The sequence below is a fragment of the Electrona antarctica genome (assembly GCF_951216825.1).
Source record: "Electrona antarctica genome assembly, chromosome: 22".
NCBI classification, from domain to species: Eukaryota; Metazoa; Chordata; class Actinopteri; order Myctophiformes; family Myctophidae; genus Electrona; species Electrona antarctica.
Window position 1 is genome coordinate 32,359,004 of NC_136805.1, and position 19,960 is coordinate 32,378,963.

Consider the following 19,960-nt stretch of genomic DNA (forward strand, 5'->3'; position numbering starts at 1 on the left):
ACGAACACAGAAGAGAGACAGTCAGTCTAATAATCAGACTGACAGTCTCCGTCCTGCCAATCTGGAGGACAATGATAACCAACCAGTAACCAACACAGACACAAATATATTGACCTGTTTCCAATGTCCCATGAAGTCTTAGCGTTTTGTGTGTGCATAACTTCCTCTTGCTGTGTTGCCAGATCAACAAGTGGACAGATCTATGAAAACTAGCACAAATGGAAATAGCAGATCTCACAACGACATATTGTGAGGTTGTACATCTGTTATTTCAAAAAATATATATTGAGAATAAATTGAAATATTTTGATTTTTTTTTGATTTGAACAAAAATGGCACAAGATATTTTCGGATGGATGTCTGTGGACAATTACATATTAATCTGGGGTAAATAAATAAAATAAGCAGCTACTGTACACAGCTACTGAAAACAAGACAAAAAAAACAACCAGCAACTACCAATAATGTATAGTGACTTTACAGAAAAAAGCAAGCCAAAAGGTCACTTATAATAAGCAGACATGGCAACACTGGCTGAAGGAAGTGAAGCACACACCCAAGGAGCCCCAGAACACTCCCGCCCAGAGCGACTTACAGTAAGCAAGAACAACACAGAATTAACAAATCTACAAATCAAATGAAATTACTTATGCGTGCGTGCGTGCGTGCGTGCGTGCGTGCGTGCGTGCGTGCGTGCGTGCGTGCGTGCGTGCGTGAGTGCGTGAGTGCGTGAGTGCGTGCGCCTGTGTTGTTGGTGGATCATGGTGTACATACAACAACAGTAATCGTACTACTTCTTCAAGGTTGGAACCCGCCACAGCACCACCATACATACCTGTGCAGTTGTAGGTGACCACCGTCTGTAGCGGCCGTATGATGTCCGACTCCGGCTGGAGAACACAGCGCCCCCCGTGGGGAGGAGGGTTGGGCAGCAGACTGAGGCTGGCGCTGCCCCCCCGCTGCCCCCCTCCTCCTCCTCCTCCTCCTCCTCCTCCTCCTCCTCCTCCCCCCGGCTGGGTCACGTTGAGGGTGAAGGTGTACCCCTGTCCGTCCCGTAGGACCCCCGACCGCATCGCCAGGTCGGCGGAACGACCCCCTGTGGACGTGGTGACCTCACCGAGGTCAAGGGTCTCGCCGCTCCTGTCCTGCCGTGCGCTCCATTCGTACTGTGAGGCAGGAACACGCGGTCGTTAAATATCAGTGCTGGGAAAAGTACTTTTTTACTTTACTTTAAAACTATCAATACTGCAATGTAGAACTACTCCGTAAAAGTCCGGAATTCAAAACAATTCAATACAAAAGTATCGGTATCAAAATGTACTTGAAGTACCAAAAGTAAAATCCATGCATGTCTGCTTTTGATATTCCCCCTCTGTTAACCCCCGATTTACAGACTCACTTGTAGTTCGAGAGCTTGTAGATCTGCTGTTTTTGCTATTTGTCACACGATGAAGTATAGTAACAGGACTTTTGGGCGGGAACCCCTTTGTGTTTTAAACATTGTTGTAATTTAGCTATTGAAAAATAGCAGATCTACAAGCTCGTAGCACGCCACCGAGTGGCGCGCTACGAGCTTGTAGGTCTGCTATTTTTTTTAAATCGTGAAAATATTTATTTCAGAAAACTGGAGGATTTAGAAGATTTGTTTTTAATTTTGAGGTCAGGCCTAAAGAATGTTTGTTCTCAATGGCTCCGACAGAACTAGTTTAGCTACGCATGTGTTACCTGTGTGTTCATCACACTGCTCACAGTGTCCTGACCAAGCCCCCAGAAGGGCTGGCCAACGTTGAAGCGCTGGGCCCTACTGGTCAGAGCTGGGACTACAGGCGGGCCCCTGCATTTAGCACGAGCAAACCCCGTGCAGCTAGGGTTTAACATTGAGCACTTCCACATTTTGGACACCAAATGTTGGTGTCTGCCCTCCATCCTTCCTATATATCCAGAACTATGGGTGTGTGTGTTACCTCTGCATGTTCGTCGCACTGCTCACAGTGTCCTGACAGAACTATGGGTGTGTGTGTTACCTGTGCATGTTCGTCGCACTGCTCACAGTGTCCTGACAGAACTATGGGTGCGTGTGTTACCTGTGCATGTTCGTCGCACTGCTCACAGTGTCCTGACAGAACTATGGGTGCGTGTGTTACCTGTGCATGTTCGTCGCACTGCTCACAGTGTCCTGACAGAACTATGGGTGGGTGTGTTACCTGTGCATGTTCGTCGCACTGCTCACAGTGTCCTGACAGAACTATGGGGGCGCTGTAAGAGACGTGGTGGGCTGGATTGAGGGCGAAACAGGAAACACACTCCACGCTCACAGGAAGCACATCAGGAGCATCACTCAGTGAAACCTAAAAATGACAGACAAGGAAAAAGTGTTCCTTAGAGATAGCCTGGCGCAGCCACACTTCACCCGCCCCTATTGCATATGCATATGCCCCGAGGCGGATTAGCCCAGCGCAGTGGTATATTAGTATCGCAACGCGAGGCTAGATAGGGGGAGGGCTGTCTTACAGAGACAACATGTAGTCCAGGAAGTAAGTGAGCCCAGTGTCTATGACATCAGAGACACTGGGCTCACTGCTAAAATCTAAGATATCTAAAACCACATATTACACACATAAAGACCTCCAGGAAAGTGTTCTAAATATTCTAAACGTCATTAACATATATATTTTTTTGCAAAAACGGTGAAGTGTCCCTTCTGCAATATTTGGTGGAAAAAAACATACAAATACAATAAGGGACCATAGGCCCTTTGGGCATGGCCCCTTAAAAACATACAACAACAATAAGGGACCATGGCCCCTTAATCATTTACTCACAGTCTGGATGGTAGAGATGGGCATCCTCCCTGCTTTGTGGACAGTAAGGGTGAACACGTAGACCCGGCCTGGGTCCAGTTCAGTAGCGAGTACAGTCAAACTGCTGCTGTTACTCCTTATTGTCTGGCTGAGAGACGGAGACTCTGTGGAGTTCTTTAAGTAGAAACACAGACTGTTAAGAGGAAATAGCCTCATTAAAGTTGTCCTTATTACAATTATAGATTAGTTACTTATTACAATTCAGTTACTGCATTACTCTAGAGTCTAATACAACACAATGTCATACATAATGTACTAGGCCTGGAAAATGTATTGATATCATATTGAAGTACTCAATAAGCTCACAATGTGTCACGATGTGGCGCATTGTGAGCTTGTAGATCTGCTATTTTCATTTCAAAACATGAAATGGGACATTTTGCATAATGAGTCCTTTTACTTTTAGTACTTTAAGTACACTTTTGTACTTTTACTCAAGTACATTTTGAATTCCGGACTTTTACTCAACCGTGTATTTCTATATTGCAGTATTGATACTTTGAGTACTTCTTCCACTATACTGCATAGTAGCTCAGTCATGACTGTCCACTGCTCTAATACAACAAAATGTCATATTATCATCACAATGTGATATTCTAATTTCTAGTCTATCCGTCTATCTGTCTGTCTATCTGTCGCAGTGCAGTAACATACATTCACACGATAGACTATCGTGTGAATGTATGTTCTGCACTGTCTGCAACGTGATTCCTGTACGTCCAATACTATCAACAGCACAGTATAACAGAGTTGCAGTATACCAAGAGGGCTGTAGTACCTCAGTCATGACAGTCCACTGATACTGCAGCTGGTCTTCAACTCCTGCTTCAACGTCGGGATCATGTGACTCAGAGCCATCCAGGAAGAGGTCACGGAGGCTGGGCCAGAGGCGGTGTGAGCCTCCCTTAATGACGGCCACAAGGGGGCAGTGGACCACCGTGACGCCGATCTTTCGACGAACAAACAGAGGAGTTCCCTGGTACTGCATTGTGAATATCACGCAGTACCGTCCCGTCTCCAGAGCATGCTTCGGCAGGAAAAGTAGGGGTGAAGACACGTCCACCTTGCTGCTAAGGGACACCGTGTTTCCAGCGAGATCCGTATCGCTCTCCTCCGTGCAGTCAGACGTTGCTAAAATCTCCCATCGATAAGTGGTCTTGTAAGTGGAGCAGCCGTTGACGTCCACGGTGGCTTCGAATAAGCTGGGCCTTGTCCTGAAGATGGTAGACTGGCCTTGAACTAAGGAGGCGTTCGGTGGGGAACATCGGAGCTCCCTCACCTCCACGTGTCGCCGTGTGGACACTCGACTGACACCGTTGAAAACCTGGACTCCCACGCTGTACCTCCCGGCAACGTGATACGTATGAACGGCCCAGTTGAGGTCTGTGACTGCCGGCGCTTCAGCCGAGTCTCCAAAGTCCCAAAGGAACTTAAGGCTATTCCCGCTATGCACTTGGGCAGAACAATGAACAGCATATCCAGTAAATATTTCCAGTGGCTGACAGACGACCGTGACCTCCTTAACGGGCCATTGAACCGTCGCGGTCTCTTTCCGGGTCTGCGAGCACACGCCGTTGCTGGCCACCACGCTAACGGTCAACGCGCCACTTCCGGGTGAAGAGAAGCTTACTTCCTGTCCTCCGGCGGTACATGAAGGCTCAGAGGACCCCTCCAAGTAGAACGTCCAGGTGTAGGTAAGTGAAAATCCACTCTGGACGTCCGCTTTAAAAGTCACTTCCTTCTCTGCTTCTAGCGCAGCGGAACAACAGTTTACCAACCGTAAGCCAACGATACGCTCAGCGACTAGAATCGAAGAAGTCACCCGTGCGCTGCTGACCCGGTTCCGTGCACGTACCGTCACTAAATGTGTCCCAGCGGGAAGGCTAGACGTGATAAAATGTCCCTCAACGATGTCCTGTCTATGAGTTGGATCGGACTTACCAAAACTTATAGCAAAACTGACGTTGCTTCCTTTGGAAATAATTGGGCTAAAAACGACTTGTTCCTCGGTACAGAGAGGTGACTTGCTGATGTTCAGAGTGAGGCCTTTTATGGCATCTTGGGCCGTGACACTGTGTGACACCGTCTGCCAGCTTATCCCATTTGAAACATTCAGAGACACCTCGTAGACTCCGGCTTCTGTAAAAGTGTAGATAAGGGGCCGACCTTTGCCTATGAACAGAGTGTGCTTGGCACTTATTTTGTCGACTTTCCAGTCACACTGCAGATCACTGCCTTTGTGGATAAGTCCACGGAGTGCCACGGGAGCACTCGTGTTGACAAAATAAGGATGTGTGTTTGTGTCTATTTGAAAGTCTATTCCTCCAACCTCCTCCTGGACTACAAACTGTCTGGTTACGTCGCTGATGCTCAGAACATTCTGCGCAGAGACTTTGACAGGGCAGCGGCCCGGTGTCGTAAAAGTGTGGAGAAGGAAGGGCACTTCCGTCCACAGGGGTGAGGAGGGGTCGGAGTTCACATGCCAAAGATACCGGAGGTCTGACCCGGTAGCCACAATAACGGAGATATTTAAGGCTTGTCCAGCTGCCACCGTGTCTGACCGCGTTACTATGTTTGCTCCCGTCACCTTCTCTACTGCCATAACAGAAATGTAGCTGCTCATCTCACCCAGCGGGTTAGTTGCTGTTAACTGAATAGAGGTATAACCTGGGGATTCCACTAACAGCTGAAAAAGCTCTCCATCACCAGCACTCACGTGGTTGTCAGTAGCTCGGGTTTGTGTTGTTGCAAGCCAGTGATAAGTGACATTAGAGCCACGGCTCAGTGAAGCGACAAATGGCGCACTCTTTCTGGTTTCTACGTATTTCATGTCGATCAGACTTTGACATTCGATGCGAAGTCCCTCTATCCTTTCAAAGACCTCGACTAAAATAGTCGTCTCCCCGTCGCTCACCACGTTTTGGGCCATAACTCTGACACGATATGCTCCCGTTTTAGGGAAGACATATCTAAATTGATATGTCCCCTGTTTGGCTGTCATCATACCATCAACTGACCAATAGTAGGCGGAGCTACTAATAGCACTGCTAAGTGCTGTAATGACAGTTTCTTCTCCTGCGACTGCATACGGCCGTTCGACGTGAAGCGTGAGGTCCGAAACGGGACGGAAAACGTTCACTTTGAGAGCGACAGAGTCTCTGCTCACTGCGTTGTACGCCGTGGCGGTGACAGTGAACGGGCCCGGGGAGGTGAACGCGTGGGAGGCGTTGCGTTTCTCCTGCACCGGAGAACCGTCTCCAAAGTCCCACAGCACGGACACGTCAGTGCCCGCGCAGCTGGCGAGCCAAAACGAGGTCGTCGTGTTGGCCGTTAGCGTATCGCTCTGGCCGTCGTGTGCCACGGACAGGTTGCTCACGCGTTTTTGAACGGCGACGGTGGCGTTGGCCGTTCTGTCGCTGACTCGGTTACTCGCCACGACCGTCACGTCTTGGACACCGTCCTCGTCATACACCAAGCACTTCTGAGAATTCCCAGGAGAAGGAGAGTGACTACATGAGCTGTCGAACCACACGAACCGGTAACCGGTGGTCTGTTCGGGGTAAACTAACGCACTGAAACACACAAGCTCGCCAACCGCCACGGCAACCTTTGACGGCTGAGCGGTTAGGTCACTGATAGGGGCTTCGACACAGACACTGACGTTATATGTGGTCGACGTAATGACGCTCGACACGGTTAGGTTCACGCTAAAAACCCCGTGGGTTGAAAACGAGTGTACGGCGGTGGGATTTCCCCTCACCACACTCGACGGAGACCCGTCTCCGAAGTTCCAGCGGAAAGCCAGCGTGGAGATGTTCCCGTTCACCTGAGCGCTAAGCTGCGTCTCTCTTCCACTCCCGACGCACTCTGAAGGAAGAAGTATCCCAGTCACGGTCAACTCATATACCTCCACGTTGATGGACTGATGAGCTCTGCTGACGGAGTTAGACGCTGTGACATCCACCACGTAGGTCCCCGGCGATCTGAAAGTGTGCGACGCGAAACTATCCGAGTGGTCAGCCTGCCGTGACCCGTCGCCAAAGTCAAAGTCCCAGACGAGACTGGAGCCCGTGGCCGCCTGGCCTCTGATCTCCGTAACAGAATTCAGCTCAGTGGGCCCGTCGTAGCTCACCGTCAAGCCGGTGACTCGTTCCATGACTTTGACAGTGAGCCAGGCGGTCAGCAGTGCGGTCAAGGAGTTGTCGGCGCTCACTGTGACGTTGTAAACCCCGACGCGTCCGAAGGCGTGCGTCACCTGACTGCGGAGGAGACCGCCATGACCAGCTTCGGATCCGTCCCCAAAGTTCCACGTGAAGACGGCGCCGTAGGGAGAGGGCTCTGCCGACGCGTCGAAGACGAGGGTCTGGTTGACCAGGGTGACGGGAGAGGACGAGGAAACGAGCAGGTGACTTAACGGGTGGAGAGCCTTTATCTTCACGGACGCCTCAACGCTGTCATACGTGTTGGAGATTTGGACTCGAAGTGTGTATTCACCTACAGTGCATGGAACACAAAAAATCACATGTAAAACAAACGGTACAAACAAACATTAAACGCCATTAACAATAAAGAGACAATATGACGTACATTTTCCCTTCATTGTCAATGGCGTTTACAAAACAAACTTTGAAAGACAAACATTAAACCTGTGGAGTGCTCAAAAAGAGGGAAATAATGTGTGTGTTTTTTTTTCTAAATCTAAACCAACCAAGTGCAGAGAGGAGTCTACTACAAACATAAAAAAGGCTTAAAGGTATAAACTATAAATAAAAGCCAATTTTGGGTAAAGCATGCAAATGTAGCCAAATGTAGCAAATACTGTCTGGACACAAACATTGCTTGTCTGTTTTTATAGGATCAAAACTACTGTATATAATGACGTTGCACATGCATGATTAACAGGCTGGTCAAGTTCATAGAGTTCCCCTGATTGGTTGAGAGATACCAGAACGGCAAGATATCAGAGGGCCCAAATAAGGCAAGAAATAACACAGAAGCTGTATTTTCTCTCACTACTTTGGAATGAATGATAGATATCAAATGTTAAATATTTGACTACAATAATGTTGCCTACCTTTAACAGGTGCACAAAGCCAAGGGTGCAACAGCCTACATGGGTAAAATAAGAACGCTTTCCCACACAGTTTCATACCAAACTTGCTCTGGAAAGTGATACTTGGGTATATCGGACACATGCATGAGCAACAGCTCAAATTTGACGACATTCATCTGATGTACAGTTGGAGGCCATCAATATTGTCCTTTTCTTTTTGCTGAGGTTTGCGTGATCTGCGCAAAAGGACAGTTAACCCATTTTGGGCGGGAACCCCTTTTGGTGTTTTAAACATTATGTTATAATTTAGCTATTGAAAAATAGCAGATCTACAAGCTCATAGCGCGCCACCGGCGCGCTACGAGCTTGTAGGTCTGCTATTTTTGAAAAATCGTGAAAATATTTATTTCAGAAAACTGGATTTAGAAGGATTTTTTTACATTTTGAGGTCAGGCCTAAATGGGTCAAATGATAAGGGACAATATCGGTGGCACCCAACTGTATAGGCCTATTGCTATGTGTGCTTTTGTGCCTGTATGTGTGTTTATTACCTGCCGCATGGTAGGAGTGGCTCACAGTGTCCTGGACATACGCTTGTCTCTCTCCTCTGTCCACCAGCCCCTCTGTGGTCTGACATGGAGCGGGATGGCTGTGGTTCACCATCCGGCTGCCCATCTCCCCAAAGTCCCAACTACAGGAGGTGTACAGTACAGCCTCGTGAATATAATTCACAGCACATTGTATAATATTGCAGCAAAAATTATTATGTTGTTTGTAGCATGGTGATTATATTCATACATCATTTCAAGAATGTTATTTATGGGAGGATGTCTGTGAATAACAATATAATAGTTAGAGGTGCTCCGAACGATCGGCCACCGATCGGTGATCGGACGATTTTCACTCCAGATGACTCGATCGGTGATCGGCAATATACCCGATCTGGAGAAACCGATCTTTTATACCATTTAGGTGGTATAAAAGTCAATCAGATATATAGTATAATGTCGTTTTGCATCTTTGTGACAGGCCTAAACATTCTCCCCTTCCTCCCCATGCACACAAATGAACAGTTTTGACGTGGGTGTTGACTTATAATAATTTTGGAAATATTCGAATTTTCCCCTTACACACAAGATCGGTATCGGCCGATCGTGACGAAAACTATCGGTGATCGAGATCGGTTCCAAAAAACCTCTAATAATTGTGCAACAAATACATGTTTGTACCTAATGGTGACCCCAGTGGATATGTCCACTCTGAGCCTGACGGTGTAGAGGCGTGCGGCGGACACAGCCACCACCTCACTGACGGACACCAACTCTGGCTCCGACAGCGGGGTCGCCACCTCGGCGGTCAGACGGATCTCCTGGGTCTGAGAACTCACCGGGTTGGACGCCGTCACCTATAGAATGACGGACAGAGTAACCCATTTAGAACTGAGGCTGATTCTAAAAACAAATCTTCTAAATAAGTTTTCTGAAAAACCCATGTTTCTGTGTCAGTGGTGCTCAGCCTTTTTCATGTCAAGGACCCCCAGAATGATCTGTATTTGGCCGCGGACCCCCATCTGAAAATGTGTTGTTCCAGAGACCCCCCCCCCCCCCCCCCAAGAAGCAAAGATTGAGTTAAAAACATTCACTGAAAGAATATATATAGAGATTTGCGCCACATTTTCACAATTAAAAAAAATAGCAGATCTACAAGCTCGTAGTGCCGCGTTTTCAGACATAGGCCTACTGACCTCTGTACTTGGTCTGCTCTTTTCTTCTTCTACACAAACCTCTCTGCTGGAAATAGCCGATCTACGAGCTTGTAGATCTGCTATTTTCGGCTAATGTTCCCCTCCGAATAGGGATGCTATAGAGTTGAAGTGGATAATGTAAAATTAAAAAAATATCCTATAAAGACAAAGATTTGGCGGATTTGTCCTGTAATAACTCTGAGGACCACGCCTAGTGGTCCCGGACCCCCTGTTGAAGACCCCTGTCTTATAGTGCATGTACCACTAGATTGTACTCCGCAGGTTTGTTGAGCAGTACAGTGTAGGATTCTCCCTCGTAGGCAAACTCCTCCAGGTTGTCAATCACCCAGGTGACTTTCACAGAGGAACCGCCGTCCACCTTCGCTGTGAAGACCTGAGATCGTGGGAGATGAGGACATTTACATAACATGTTAAATCAAGCTAGCGCATATCGCGTCAAATCAACAGTAGTCCTGAGCTAGCCGGAATACATTCTACCGAGGATGAACAAATTGACACAGAGAACAGATATGCATTTGCTCCTTAGTCCATGGCCGAGAGCGAGTGTTTATTTCACGTCATTATATACATGTCAGACACAATTGGTACATCCGGCCATATGCTTTCAGTATATATATATAATAAAGGTATATATATAAATATACATACAATGATATATATATATAAACAGGCAATTAATTAAGGCAATTAATCATCTTAATACATTCCAACAAGTAATATCTATATACAGGCAATTAACGATCATACATTCCAACACCCCCACTTGATCGCGAATTGGTACACACAGAAACAAAAACAAAAAAGAACCCTTGAAAAAGAAACAAAAAAAAACCTTGGACTGTATGTTATTCTCCAAACATGAAACCCTCAAAATTTCTCAATTGACACAGCCTGGCTGGTTTTGTCATAACATCGGCAACCATTTGTTCAGTTGGACAATACTCGAGAATCACTTTACCATCATTGACAGTTGATCTTACAAAGTGGTATCTTATGTCAATATGTTTTGACCTCTGTCTCTGTACAGGATTTTTAGCTAACGCTATTGTACCTTGATTGTCCTCGTAAATCTTTGGCTGCATGTAATGAAATTCATCAATACATTGTAACAATTGAATCAAATACAAACACTCTTGTAGAGTTGCCGCTAAAGCCATGTACTCAGCTTCACAAGTTGAAAGTGCTACGGTGTATTGCTTTTTAGACCTCCATGAAATCAAAGGGCCCTCTGGGTTTAGGCTGACACAATAACCACTAGTGCTACGTCTGTCACTTGCATCCTCTGCCCAGTTTGCATCACTATATGCTATCAAGCCTAGTTCCTCACATTTCCTATAGCATAAGGATTTTTCCCTGGTTCCCTTCAGATATCTCAGCACATCCACTGCTCTTCTGTTGGTTTAGAAAGATATTGTGAAAGTTTTCCCACTACAAAACTCAGATCTGGCCTGGTACAAGTAGTCAAGTATATTAGACTACCCACAACTTCCCTGTATTTTCTCACATCCCCCAATGACTCACTGCTGTCAGTGTAGTTCAGTTTTGCCTCACAGGGTGTTGTTCTTGGCTTGCAGTCCTGCATGTCAAATCTAGTCAATATTTTGTCAACATATTTCCTTTGTGACATAGTCACATAATGTTCACCTTGTTCAAAATCAATACCAATGAAATTGAAATGTTTCAATTTGCCTAAGTCTTTCATTCTGAATTTTGCTGTAAGCATTTCTTTGACATCAATCATCACATTGTCATCACTTGCTGCAATTATTATATCATCGACCCAAAATAAAATGAATATCTTTTGATCCTTCATTTCCCTTGTGTAAACACAATAATCAACTGGGTTCTGAATAAATTGATTTTTAGTTAAAAAATCATGCAACATCTTGTTCCAATTTCTCCCTGATTGTTTTAAACCATACAAAGATTTATTTAGTTTACACACCCCATGTCCCCATTCTCAGATGTAACTTCATATCCCTCTGGTTGTCTCATGTAAATCTCAAAATCTATTGGTGCATGCAAATAGGCCGTTTTGACGTCCATTTGGTGTAAGATCATATTCTCTTGTGCTGCCTTTTGCATCAATACCCTCACACTAGTCTGGTTTGCCGTTGGTGAAAAAGTCTCTTCATAATCCACACCTGGTTTTTGATTGAAACCTTTGGCTACATAACGTGCCTTGAATTGTTTAGATTCATCTGCATTTGTTTTTAAAGAATACACCCATCTACCCCCCACTATTTCTTTGCCTTCTGGCAGTTTAGTCAGGGTAAACGTGTCATTTTCCTTTAGTGATTCAATTTCCTCATCCATAGCTCTTGCCCATAACTTAGAGTCAGGTGATGCCATTGCCTGCTTTACTGTGTGTGGCACATCACAAATGACTCTATAACAATAATCAAAGGTTATGTCATCTAGGTCATCAGATTTTACTTGACACTCATAATCCTTTAACACTAGCGCGTCGGAGCGGTCAGGCTGACCGATTTTGAAATTTTGAAGTGGATTTTCTTTGCCCATGAAGTCCTGAGAAAGTTCCCCTTGCATGACTTTTTCTAAATGTTCGATTCAAACCATCTCTGTTTTTTTTTTCATCTGAAACGTTTTGGAAATATGATTTTAGACATAATTCTACTAAAATGTCTGCTCTTTTGCGGTCCGTGGGACCGCTCTTAGAGCCCTCACCCTTTCTCCCCCACAAGCCGTGCTGTTCACACCTTCCTCCCGGCTGGAGACGGGCATTGTTCAAGCTAATGTGTCATTTGCATTCCAACCTACATGTGGAAGTCCACATGTAGGCAAACTTACATTACAAACTTACATAAACTAAATGTTGTTTTAGATGTTATATTTCTTATATGCGGTTTGCAGAAATAACGATGTCTGACTTTATTTCTCGAAACGGAAAAAGAAATATGTTGACTATACACACCATCTTTAGCATAATTATGTTGGAATAATAAAGTTTATAGCATTGTGACTATGTCGCGCATATTCATTTCATATATCAGCGCATCAAAAATATTTTTACTTTATTTTTCGGAGGGCACGCTAAACGAACAGTGTAAAAATGACATGAATCAATGACATGAATCATTCCAACGCGATAGACCTCCTTCCCTATAATGTATCCCCTCTATATAAAAATGACAATATATAACGCTAATGTCGTATTTATTTTATTGTCTCAATACAAAGATGGACAGTGTAATTGCTGCGCAAGGGTAATTAATTATAGTGACATGTGAGCGCTATATTGAATATATAGCGCTCAGATCGTCACTATAAATCAAATATATATAAATGACATCGATCATAGGCGGCGGCTAGGCCAGGCTTAGCCTTCCCAACAATTATGCTGGGTATTTTTAAAATATATATAGGCTAATATGTGGCTAGCCGGCCGCTCCCAAACTCCCAACTCCTTTGTCTGTAGCCTAAACTTTTCTGATTTGCACGCACGCACGCACAGCTGTCGCGCATATTCATTTCATATATCAGCGCATCAAAAATATGGTGAAATATGGTGTGTTGACTGACTGGCGTATTGTTTCCACCTATCTATTGAGCATAGCTAAATAAATACATGTTGAAAAATAACTTTGAGTTGTCCTGTCGAGTTGAAACGCTGCCTTGAATTAGTTGGAATGTGACATTTAGAAGACAATGGCAAGTCGTCAACCCCCCGCCACGGGGGGAGAGGTGTGAAGAGATGCAGGGAGAGAGTGGCCAATGGAATTGCACGAAAAACACCGGTCAGCCTGACCGTTAGCCGTCATAGTAGTAGTGATTTTAATTCAGACATGCTAGTGTTAAATACTGAGGTGGTTTCACCTTTCTTCTGGGATATGTTGCACTCTGGCCACTGTCACCTGCCTGAGCACTGACCAAATCATCCATCTCCCCTGCTTCTTGTTCCTGTATCTCACTGGTTTGGCCATCTTCACCAGCCTGAACATTTGCCAAATCACTCATTTCAACCACAACCTCTTGTTCTTGTGTCTCGTTAGTTTCCCTATCTTCAGGGAGGTGGTTTACAGTCCTTCCCCCACTGCAATCATCATCCCAATCTGTTTGGGTCTGAATCTCAATGACATTCCTTTGAATGAACTTTACCAATCTGTGCTTAGTTACCTTCCCAGTGTCGGGATAAAACACTAAATAGGCTGGGCTATTTTTATCATATCCTACCAATATCCCTTTTTCACATCGTGAATCCAACTTTTTCTTATTTTGTTTATATGCATAGCATGGGGACCCAAAAGTTCTCATTCTTGAAAGGTTTGGCCTCTTTCCTGTCAGCATGTAATATGGGGTCTGTCCTACACGCTTATTGAAACATCTATTTCGGATAACAGCAGCCGTCATTACCGCATATGTCCACAATTCCCTTGGTAATTTGCACTCAATCAGCATACATCTGGCCATCTCAAACAGCGTTCGCCAATTTCTTTCAGCTGTCCCATTCTGATGGGGTGAGTATGGAGCTGAGGTCTCATGTCTAATGGACTTTCCGCTTAACAATGCCTGAAAGTGACCAGAAGTATACTCAGTACCATTATCCGAACGAATACACTTAATTTTCCCATAGGGTGAAACATCGGCAATGTACTTCTCTGTAGCTTGGACTGTGTCACTCTTAGATTTCAAGAAATAAACAAAAGTAGCTCCTGAATAGTCGTCAGTAAATGCTAAAGCATATTTGAATCCGTCTTTAGCCGTTGGATCAATTGGTCCAGATAAATCAGTGTGTACAAGTTCTAGTGCTGCTTTAGCTCTTTGGTCTGGTTCTCTATTTCGGCTCTGAGCAAATTTACCTTCTATACACACATCGCATGACAACTTGGAAATATCAACCTTGCCTTTAATTTCCATACCATCAGTTACATTCTGCAGTTTTAACACATCTTCATAGTTGCAATGTCCCAGAATCTCATGCCACGTCTTGATGTCATAGCACCCATGACATTCATCAACATCAATACTCTCATCAACGGTGTTTACATAAAACAACCTGTCATGTACCTTAATGTCAAATGTCGTGCCGTCTCTCTGGATGAACTTGTTCTGTCCCTCTTTGAAGATGAATGTGGCTCCATTTGATGTTGCTGCGTTGACTGAGAAAATGTCTTGGGGAAAGGATGGAACATACAGCGCCCCCTTCAGCATCGTTTCCACCTCTCGACCCTTGGTATCTCTCAGGTAAAACACTGCAGTACCTCTCTTCAGCGCTACGCCAGAGGCCCTCACTCCATCAGCCATCTCCAGAACATTCCTCCGTGGCTCGAAATTCTCATCAAAGTTTCGGAACTTCTTCACGTCGGTCACAATATGTGACGTAGCCCCGGTGTCGACCATCAGCCCTCTGCTCAGAGTATTACTCCGACAAAGTCTCTGCTTCGGTCTCCCGGCGCCGTCCGAGTCGCGGTTCACCTGGCCCACCTTGAAGGCGAACGTGTGCTCCTCTTCATCCTGCGTCACATTGACGTTGTCTTTCCGTCTTCTTCGTCTGCAGTTGGTGTCGTTATGTGTTGGACTTCTGCAAAGACTGCACCACTGTCTCTGTTCTTTCTGACCAGCAGCATCTCCGCACTCAAACGATTTGTGCCCACTCTGGCCGCAGTTATAACAGGACAGTCTCACGTCGTTGTCCTTGCATCTTAGTCTCATCACGCTGTCATCCCCGGAACTGCTACTGAACCTTTCAGTGATCTCGTAACTCCTCAGTTTGGACTTAAAGTCGGTGCGACTGTGGATGGAAAATGGCTTATAAGATTCTGGCAGCCCCTTCAGAACCATAGCTGTTAGCAAGCCATCACTCAAAGTCTCTTCCGCATTCCTCAGTGCCGTGATAGCTATTTCTGCTCGTATAATATAGTCTGTCATTGTTTCATCTGCAGTTTTCCGGAGCGACGTCAGCTCTGTGTACAAACTGATCACCCTCGGTTTCCCCTTGCCCGCATAGTGATCTTTCAGAATCTGTAACGCCTTTCTTCCGTCATCCGCTGCCTCACGCATAACCAACGACAAACTTGTATCATCGAGCACTTGGACCAGTTCAGCGTAAGCAGTTTCATTTTTCTCGGCGTCCTCAATGGCTTTCGCCTCGGCTGCAGCGTCTCTTGCTGCGGCTTCCTCCGCATCGAGCACTTCCTCGTCGTCGATATCAGGCTCGTACAGTATAGTGTCTTTCAGCCCTTTCAGCCGGAGGTAGCCGAGAAATTTTACCAACCATAATTCAAAGTTCCTTTCATCTCCGTCAAAACGAATTCGGCTCCATTGGCTACTGTTGTTTATAATACTGGGCTCCATGACCTGTTAAATCAAGCTAGCACATATCGCGTCAAATCAACAGTAGTCCTGAGCTAGCCGGAATACATTCTACCGAGGATGAACAAATTGACACAGAGAACAGATATGCATTTGCTCCTTAGTCCATGGCCGAGAGCGAGTGTGTTTATTTCACGTCATTATATACATGTCAGACACAATTGGTACATCCGGCATCCGGTCATATGCTTTCAGTATAAAGGTATATATATATAATAAAGGTATATATATAAATATACATACAATGATATATATATATACACAGGCAATTAATGATCATCTTAATACATTCCAACAAGTAATATCTATATACAGGCAATTAACGATCATACATTCCAACATAACAAGAGACGCTTTTTGAAAAAGGCGCAAAAAAGTTGAATTTAAGAAAAAATCAGATTCTTCGTTTGTATTTGTGTTTGTGTGCACAGACTGCGAGAGAGAGAGCAATGGTGGGTACACTTTTACCTGTGGTGTGTCCAGCAGCACCCTCTGGTGTCCGTACGGTGGTTCTACATGCAGTCCTGACACTGCCTCATAGCCACACACATGTACACTGGCACTCTGAAAATCACAAACAACAGGGAAGAAGAAAGTTTGAGCGTTTTTCTTTTACCACAAAAAGGGTTTCAAATAATTTAGAAGCGGCACAACCGTGTAGTGTCTCTCTTAGCTTATTTACAGGCTTTTCCCACAAAATAAATTTGCACATAGTGTCACAGAGGCAAGGGCTGAAACTCCGTAAGAGGGAACTTTGAGTAGCACTCATTGGCTACTGGAGATGCGCCGATGACGAGCAATTCTCGGGTATGGCATGGAAAGGAGTGGAGGGCATTTACATTTCTTTCACCATAGTAAATGCTGCATTCATGGTCTGGAGAGGGCAGTTGTTTTACAGACAGTTAAAAGGGCAGGGGCTGAAGCCCCCTTTGATGTCTACAGTATGTGTGCACGTGCCTGCATAGTACCTGCGTGCTCCCTCCATTCACCACACTGACGTTCAGAGTGTGGACCTGCACAGATGTCAGCACCAACGTCACGGAGGAGAACCACACGTCGGGGGACTCTCTCTCGCATCCGGGCCAGGATCGAGCCACGTCCTCGGGACACGACGGGAGCAAAGGGACCCCCGTCCGGAGCACCGGAGCTGACCACGAACTGCTGCTGCCGTTCTTCTGCCCCGATAGAATCTTAACGACGATGAGAGTTTGCACGTCGATCTGGACGTGAATTCGGTTGTTTTTGTCCGGCTTGGGATGGATGACTCGAAGACCGCTTACGGGAGTCAGAAGAACTGGAGTTGGAGCAGCGGTGGTTTGAAGAGGCCCGATATCAGGAACTGTCGTCTGTGGGCAGTGGTTAGGTACAATATTAGGTATTACTTTACTTGAGTAGCCTATATCCAAATTGTAATACTTTTACTTTATATTTAAACTATTTTCAGCAATGGTACACTTGTTTTTTCAGTGGGTAGATCTTGTTGAGCTGGTCATTTTGAAAGTAGATCTCACGTCATAAATGTGTGGGCACCCCTGATGTAGGACTAGTAGCATGCCAAAGTTTGTGCTATTGCCATTGAGAATGCATTGGGCGTTTAAGTTAAATAACTCAGAAACTACAAATCATTTCAAAGTAAAAAGTTCCAGCATGTGTCTCCACAGTAAGCTGAATTATAAAAAGTGTGAATGGAGTTTCTAGGTGAAAGTGCTTTTTTGACGTGCCAATATCTGCCATTGAGCCCCATTATACATTTCTCAAATTTGAAAGCACTATATATTTCTAAAACTATGAAACATTTCAAAGTCCACCGTAAGATGAACTTAAATAGGTTTGAATGGGGTTTCTATAGGTGTAAGTATGTAGGACTAGTAGCATGCCAAAGTTTGTGCTATTGCCATTGAGAATGCATTGGGCGTTTAAGTTAAATACTTAAAAGACATTTTATACATTTATACTCCACTAATTGTACTCCACTACATTTATTTGAAAACTTGAGTTACTAGTTACTTTGTAGATTAGAGTATTATTACAAAACATACATTACCCACTTCAGCCCTATACACATTTTGGCCATTTGAAAATAGCCGATCGACAATGCGTCGCATCACAACGCATTATCGCTTGTAGATCTGCTATACATTTTTAACTTGGGACATTTGATCTGCATAATGAGTACCTTCTACTTTTGGTACTTTAAGTACATTTTGATACAAATACTTTAGTACTTTTACTCAAGTCAATTTTGACTGCCGTACTTTTGCTTGTAACAGAGTATTTCTACACTGCAGTACTGATACATTTACTTAAATAGGCTAGATAATGTGAGTAGGCTTACCTGTTCCGTGCTCAGGTAATCATGGCTGGTCGCTCCGCGCAGAGAGTCCACATACAGCATCCGCAGATCACACACCACACCGTCAATCCACCGTCCGCCACTGGAGGGCACCGGAGAGAGGCCTCCCTCCATCCAGCCGCCCCACTCCGATCCTCTCAGCGACAGGTAGCTCTGGCGCCAGGCGGAGTCGAGGGTCGAGCCGTCGCCGCGGCAGTGTAGAAACGTTCCCGGTTCTCTGGTGTGCTGCACAGCCAAGATGTCGTCGGGATAAACCATGATCTCTCTGTCAGGCAACACCAACTGTGACAGAAAACAATAGGTATAATTATTATCAGGTAAATAAATAAAGTCTGCATATTGACCTTATGCACACCGCTGCCATCTTGCCAGCAAGGTGCCAACTAGGTGCAACTTAATTCCCATTGACCAGTTGTATTAAACAACGTTAAACTCACCAACATTGCAGCTGTACGGAAATTCTGTTCAGGATACTTTTGTTCTACAGGTAAGTGTCAGAGTTTGGGAGTGCTGTTGGAGTATATCACTCAACAGCCAGCTGCGTACCACCTGTTTTGAATTTGCATAATGCAGAAGGCAGCAGGAGGTTGCTTTACTAAAAATGAGTGCTTCCCAACTCCAATAGGCTTACTTAGGAAAAAGAAATCACCTGCAAGGAATTTCTTGACAGGAAGTAGCTCATAGTCTACTCTACAGTGAATTCTTATGAAACAAACACTATGCAGCAAGATGGCCGCGGTCTGCATAGATGGTCAATTGCATAACACTGGCTAATTTCTCAGCTCCACTTGTTTATTGCTTCAACATTTCGATCCTGCTCCTGCTGGATCTTCTTCGGGAATTTTAATGATATTTAGCATGATATAATAATTATTAGACACAATTTAATGCATAGTCCACATTAGATTTGGTTCAAGATAGCAGTAGAAAATAACAGCTATGGAAGTTATTGAAGCTCAAAAATGTTTTGGCTTTGGTCTTTGGAGTCCATTATTAAACATAAAAGGTACACTACTCACACTAATAGTTTTCAGCTGAGAGCTAGGGTTCACTCTGAGGGGCAGGTCTGCCACCAGGTGGTAGAAGGGGGTTATCGCGGAGAACCGGGGCGGTAGAGAAAAGCTGCGTGGTTGTTCGCCCGCTGCCACCATGGTGGGGGAGTATGGGTTTGGGTAGGGGCTGCAGGGACTGGTGACGGGTACACACGCCTCCAGCAGATGACACCAGTACTGTCCCGTAGAGCAGCCCCCCGTGGTGTTACACAGAGGCACTGCCGAGCAGCAGGTGAACGGGTTGAGGAGGGAGCCGCAGCCTGCAGGGAGAGAGAGAGAGAGCACACCATGAATGAAGTGTTCATGATGAGGAGATATCAGACATTTGAACCCATTTAGACCTGAGGCCGATTCAAAAAAAAAAAAGTCTTCTAAATCCTAAAAGTTTTCTGAAAAACCTGTTTCTATATCAGCGGTTCTGCGGCCTGCACTCTATGAATAAAAATAATATGAAAAAAAAAGCAGGAAAAAAACGGAGAACACAAGTGATCAGGTTTAGCACCAGTCTGCAAGACAAAAGTTGGTTTTCGGGACGCATGTACA

At 45.1% G+C, this 19,960-nt stretch overlaps 1 protein-coding gene across 1 annotated transcript in view; it reads right to left on the bottom strand.

Moving 5' to 3' along the window:
• Window positions 1-19,960, bottom strand: part of pkd1b (polycystic kidney disease 1b) — a gene marked incomplete at its 5' end in the record, with an annotated part of 58,987 nt that overhangs the window by 30,700 nt on the left and 8,327 nt on the right. The window contains 11 exons of the mRNA XM_079492339.1: window positions 836-1,166; window positions 2,205-2,348; window positions 2,823-2,975; window positions 3,640-7,355; window positions 8,466-8,605; window positions 9,144-9,319; window positions 9,921-10,052; window positions 16,481-16,576; window positions 16,981-17,358; window positions 18,348-18,647; window positions 19,385-19,677. Coding sequence (XP_079348465.1) covers window positions 836-1,166; window positions 2,205-2,348; window positions 2,823-2,975; window positions 3,640-7,355; window positions 8,466-8,605; window positions 9,144-9,319; window positions 9,921-10,052; window positions 16,481-16,576; window positions 16,981-17,358; window positions 18,348-18,647; window positions 19,385-19,677 — 5,859 coding nt within the window. The remainder of the gene's footprint in view (window positions 1-835; window positions 1,167-2,204; window positions 2,349-2,822; window positions 2,976-3,639; window positions 7,356-8,465; window positions 8,606-9,143; window positions 9,320-9,920; window positions 10,053-16,480; window positions 16,577-16,980; window positions 17,359-18,347; window positions 18,648-19,384; window positions 19,678-19,960) is intronic.